The sequence below is a fragment of the Oryzias latipes genome, chromosome 6 (assembly GCF_053564925.1).
Source record: "Oryzias latipes strain Hd-rR chromosome 6, Olatipes_Hd-rR_3.1".
Lineage (NCBI taxonomy): Eukaryota > Metazoa > Chordata > Actinopteri > Beloniformes > Adrianichthyidae > Oryzias > Oryzias latipes.
In genome coordinates this window covers 1,896,736-1,902,735 of record NC_136242.1, presented here as the reverse complement: position 1 = coordinate 1,902,735, position 6,000 = coordinate 1,896,736, and the positions used below count along the sequence as shown (strand labels likewise).

The 6,000-nt window shown below is 45.2% G+C and overlaps 1 protein-coding gene across 6 annotated transcripts in view; it reads left to right on the top strand.

Moving 5' to 3' along the window:
• The first annotated feature begins 327 nt into the window (after positions 1-327).
• Positions 328-6,000, top strand: part of ptprz1a (protein tyrosine phosphatase receptor type Z1a) — an 88,608-nt gene continuing 82,935 nt past the window's right edge. For all 6 annotated transcript variants that reach the window (XM_078948205.1, XM_023955431.2, XM_023955430.2 and 3 more), the window contains exon 1: positions 328-574. In XM_078948205.1, the coding sequence (XP_078804331.1) occupies positions 511-574 (64 nt within the window). In that variant the 5' untranslated portion in view covers positions 328-510. The remainder of the gene's footprint in view (positions 575-6,000) is intronic.

Below are 6,000 nucleotides of genomic sequence, written 5' to 3'. Positions count from 1 at the left end.
AGAGAACGTCTTGAAAATGAAATGTCAAATATCATTTTAATTATCATTTTAATTAAGTGACAGAATAAGCGGTGTTGAAATAGAAAATGAAAAAGCATTTTGGTGGATTGCTTTTTCATTTTAATTTTGAGTCAAAAATGCAGCTTCATTTTGAAAATGAAAAAGCATTTCTGGTTTTGACTTTTATTTTAATTATGCGACACCATCGCTTGCGTGTTAAAATATTCACGTTTCAAAAACAGATCTGGACTGCAGCCGCTCTAAGACCGGATCACGGAGAGACCGGAGCTACGGCCCGGTGTGGCCCCGGGCTGTGGGCGGCGCACCGCTCCGGTCTGACGGCTTCTCAGTCAGTCAGAGCGCGCGGAGCAGAGTAGCGGGCGCACCGTGACAACAACGACCTTGAGACACACAGGGGCTTCATGGGGCTGTAAGGTCTGAACCTGAACAGGGAACCCTCCCCACACCCGCGGGACAGTTTGATCTTCCAGTACTCTCTCCTCCTCGGACATGGAGACTCCCTTTTGCTGTTGGCTGCTCTTCACAGCGCAGCTGCTTCTCGGCTGCCAACAAGGTAAGGCTCGCCGCGTTAGGATAGGCTTCCTGCGCTCACGGCGCCCCATTCCCCAACCTGCAGACTGCACACAAAGTAATGACGCAGCGGCTTAGAGGGGACTATTTGTTTCTCAAATGTTTGTTTGTTAAAAAGTTAAAATTTTCTTTAAAAAATATTTTATTTCCTGAACTTCAGTGCGCGCGCCTTTGTTCAATTATCTTTTGTGAGCGCCCGTCCGTCTGCAGTGACCTACGCTTGTGTTGTTGTGGTGCGCAGCTCTGTGGTTAAATCTGCGCGCAGGAATCCGGGAGAAGTTTGTTCGTCGGTGATGATCCTCGTCTCTCTCTGAGCGAAGCATCTCATGACCTGATCACTGAAATAAATTGGTTTAGAGACGATTTTTGACGCCTCAGCCTGATGGATGGGACTGCTGGAGAAGTCTGGATCATCAGCGATTCACTTCTGTGATGACCAAGAGTCAGGTTTATTACAGCAACAACACTTGACCCTGAAAAAGAGCGTTATCAAGTCATAGCAGTCAGGTGAAGGGACAGCAGATGTGAAGCAGACAAGAGAAGACAACTGATCCAGGATGCAAAGCAGCAGTTATGGTTTTGGATGATAGTTCCACTCTGGCTTTGGAGAACTCTCAGATTCTGCATCCGAGCGCAGAGTGAAAAGGATGGAAAATGAAACATTTTGTTAGAAGGGTGGGTTGTGTATGTGTGTGTGTGTGTGTATTTGTCTGTGTGTATGAGGGGAGTTTGGCTTAGGCTGCCGACTTTTAATTCTTTGGATTTATCAAAACTTCATCTCTGCAGGTTTGAAAAAAGGCTTCCATGGTGTGTGTGTTCTGGTGTGTGCGGTGGGGTGAGCAGCAGGCACGTGCACACATAAGGCCTAGGGGTGCTTGAGCACCTGCCCTTTTTGCCTCGTATTTAAAAGTGTCCTCCTTTTTTATTAGCATGAATCATTTTCTGGTAAAGGTTCAAGAAAAAATTGCCAACCCCCCCCCCCCCCCCCCCCCCCGTTTTGTATTGTTTAACGTTGTATTTTTTAAAGAACCACCTTCTCTAAACTCTTTATTATTCAGTTTCATAATTTTTTGTATCAACATCTTTTCAGTCACAACAAAAGTCTGTGTTTAGAGGATCAGATGCAGAAAAGAATGTAGCTGTGTATCCCAACATAGAACCAGTCACATTGGATACATCTGTCAGGAACTGGAGGTGTGGGAACCAAAATGCAGGAAACTGGGCTTGGAGGCAGAAATGTATACATTTAATGAATAAATGTAAACAGGACAACAACCGTGGAGAAACAAAAAGCAGATGACCTGACAATGTAGACCTGAAAACCAGACACTTCTACCCACTGAAGACAATGAACAGGAAAGAAGACATCTGGGGATGATTGACATGAACCTGGAGTGACTGACAGAGGACAGAACAGGACCAAAACCACCACTGAAAAACTGAACTGAACTACAGAGTCCTCACAGCAACATATCATTAAATATTATTAATAATTCCAGCATTCTGGGTATGAAAGTTGTTGGATGTTTGTGTTTAAAACATTACCAACTGGATTCAACTTGATTCATGTAGATGTCTGCAGGACGTTGTGCCAACATAAATAGACTCCAGTGTTTTATTGCTTTCTATGTCTTTCAAGTCTATGATAAAGTGAAAAAAGTCATGTTGACAGTAATTGGTTTACATAAAACATGACTTTTGTATCACTTTCATCAACACAGGTATCATAGCTGAGTAATTATCTATTAGTAGTTTACTTAATTTTCATATTGTTTAAAGGACAAAAAAAGTGTTTTTGCTGCCTTTTTCTGACTTTGAGCCCCTGCCCCTCTGAAATCCTGTGCACATCCCTGGTGTGCAAACCCTGATTCAGGCTGACACGTCCTGACAGAACGGAGAACTCGACGAGGTTAAGCTCCCATCAACTACCTGTTAACAAATGAGCTTCTGGAATACACTGTCTGAGAAATTTCACACCTGGTTGGGTGAACATGTGTGTGTGTTTGTGGGGAATCCCTGGAGCTCCATACACTCAAATTCAAGTGAGGGCTGCTGCAGGATGAAGATGCTGCCTTTCAGACCTCCAAGGATTGCCAACATCTGTTAAAAACTGTCAACGTTCACAACCTTGAGTTCTTCAGTTTTTCCACAAACATGAGGATTATTAATGGGATTAAATGGATTACAGCTCTCCATGTCTCCCCACAGTCTGGCTGCCCAGAAAGACTCTGACTGGCGATCATGATTCTGCAGGTTCGGGAAACCTCAGCGTGTTTCGGTGTCTTCATAGCTCCCACTAACAGCAGGCTTTTGTTCTTCTGCAGTTTCCAGTGCCCCAAGCGCTGGCCGACTGCATACAAGCATAAGGTTTCTGTCAGTCTGGGTCAAACCTGGAATGATGTCATCACATGGAAAGGCCCGCGGGCACAGCTGGAGAGCAAGGAACCTGACAGCTCTGAGGCTGTTGTCCTCTAGTGTTTGTGAGCACAGATCCTTGCAGGGGTCTGAAAAGGGGTGTCGGTGGAGGGAGGCCAGGATTCCTCACTGCCACGTTATCCTGGCAGGTTTGGCAGATCCCTTCCTCTTTGTTCTGCCCTCAGTATGCTCTGCTCATGTAATTGGAACAGCTGAGGTGTGTAACAAAGACTATGGACCACGCTAATCGCTCCTGCTCTCACCTGAAGCGATGAAGCTGCTGGGGGGCAGGGAAAAAGAAGACAAAGAAGGTGACAGACCTGGGGATGGTGAAGTAAAGATGGTGGATAAGAAGGAGGCATTTCTTCACCATCTGTCCAGAAAGGCTGACTGCGAATAGTTTGGGCCAAGTGGGCCCAGCAGGTTTTTGTGGTGTAACAGGGAGTCCTCTGACAGATGGCTGCAGTGGTCACATATAGACGGGTGCTGAAGTCCTGCAGTGTTTCTGATGAATGTCATGGAAAAAAGACGAAACAGATGAGATGTGCCTAGATTTTTGGATCATTTTTCCTGATTTGGTGTTCCTTGGTTCTGCATAATGGTTTTTTTGGGACTTTTTCTTTTAGGTTCCAGCACCAAGTGAATGGTACTGGATGGCATCACGTTAGAAAAAAGGTGGTGAATAAAATGACTGGTGAGGACAAGCGGCGTTTTTGAGCTCCAATGTAAAGGGAAACACCAGGAAAATGAAGGTGTCTTGTTCCACCGATGAAAGCAGGCTTGCAGAGGAGTCCTGGTTCAGGAAGATCACAGATCTTTGTGCAGTTTCAGAAAACAAGGATTGGCTGGCTGACTGACAGCAGGTGGTCTAATCTCATTTGTTCTGAAAATGAATTGTGATGATGCCAGATGATGCTCTGGCCATTTAAACTCACCAAACAGTAATATGCTTTGTCTTACTGCGGGCAGGTTTGAATCCGCTGTTGAGTGGTTCAGGCCAGTTCTACATGGCTTCAAGTATTTGGAAGACAATGGTTCAAATCAGATTCGTTCTAGAATTTAAAATGATTGCTTTGCTTCTCTTTGAACTTGAGCTGAATGTTTATGCTGCTTCCTCTGCTCCACATTCATGTGTCTCTCTGCCTCCTCTTTCTGTTCTCTGTCCTGCATCCCTCTATGGGCAGACATCCCTTCTAGTCTCATTGGTAGACTGACTTAAAAAAAGGCAGGGGGGTATTTGATGACCAGATTAGAGGGTATTAGGCTCAGCAGCGTTCAGTCAGGCGTACATGGGGGCACCAGTCTAAGTCCTTCTGTCGCCTCTGTTTTTCTTTGCTCTGTGACTGGTTGAATGGGGGCCAGAGGGACAGGGGGAAACAAGCAGCCGGGACTTTGGCGGGGGTCAGCTCAGGAGGCCAACCTGTCCTGCTCTGCCTCCTCAGCCGGGACGATAAATTATTGTGTCTCAGAGGAGATTTGTTTAGTAACAGTAGGAAAAGGGCAAGTATAGAAAGGCGGGAGGTTGGATGGTGTGGTATGAAGCGGGAGGGTGGGGACAGAGGAGTGGGAGGGTGTCGTGTGCTTTTGATATGGTGGTAAATGGACAATTGAGCGTGACGAGGATCTCGCTGCGATTCGTCCTGGCAGAAGCGGAGAGGAGACAACGCCGTCCCAGTGAAACCTAGAGTGATAGAGGGGTTTTCACACACAGTACGGCAAGAAGGGAGGAACAAATGCGTCAGGAAAAAAGTGGTGTGATAGTCATCAGAAACAAGGTTTTTTAAAATAGGTTTCAAAAGGAGCAGATCATTTACACCCGCCGTGATTTGTTCCAAAAAAAAAAAAAAACGGCGGTCTATTGAGCCCAAAACAGTGTTCTATTGTATTCTAAAATTCTCTTTAAAAAGGACATTTTATTTGTATCAAAGCAAAAACCATTCAGTAAACTCAGGTCAATGGAGATGGTCTAGCAGTTAGGTGTTACAATCTAGCTAAGGAGCAGTGTTTTTTTGGTCAAGCCTACTAAATTTTTTTGGTGACTTCTGCTGATTTTTTAAACATTTTGTTTATACATTTTATTATTAAAAATGCTACATATTGACAGGATGACTCATTGGCGTTTTAATGAAACTTTTTTTTGTAGTCATAAAATAATCAGACCAACATGCTGTTACAACAAAAACACTTAGTTTCTATTAATAGAATGTTGAAAATCCATGAAAATACACACTTTTTGTCACACTCGCATGTATGCATCCATCTGTGTATTTTTTTTAAAGAAACATTTCAGAGTCGTCAGTGTGCTCAGTTGGCGTAGTTAGTTTTTCATGGACCATTATAGTTCAATGAAATATTTTTAAGCGAAACAAAAAAGGGGGGCTCACAGACTGGCATATTGAGAGTTTTTTCCTTGTTGGGACTTTTCTTTTCTCAGCTCAGATTTTCACCTTATCTCTCTGTTTGTGGACTTTTTCCTCTGAATCACTCTCACACATTTCTTGTGGCCTAATGCCTTCATGCCCCCCATCCCCAGAGGATTTTAATCTTCCCTGTTGTACCCCCTCTTTGCTCTGAGCTGGAGGGTTTGAGGGGTGGGAGGTGGGCTTGTTTTTAATCAGCCAATCATGGCAGTGCTGCTGCTGTCTGCTAGGCGTTCTGTCACCTCTGTTGCCCCCCTTCCCTGTGATGCAGGCCATTCCTGTAATGGCTGACGGAGCAGATCCGGGTGGCCAACAGCCCCCCTGACAGAAGGACGGCCCAGAACTGTTGAAAACAAGTGAGACCCCTGTTGAGCAGCTGGTGGAGAGCCATTTTATTTGACCCCCACTTTTCTCCTTCGTTTTTCTCCCTGTGTGTGTGGTCCCCCTCCATCTCAGATTCGCTGCACTTCCTGGCTCAGAGCAGGATCGCTTTCCTCAGTTGAAGGCCTGCTGCTCTCTGATTTGTGGCGGTGAATGCATGGACTCTGCTGGGGGTTGGCGTGCAGCGAGGCAG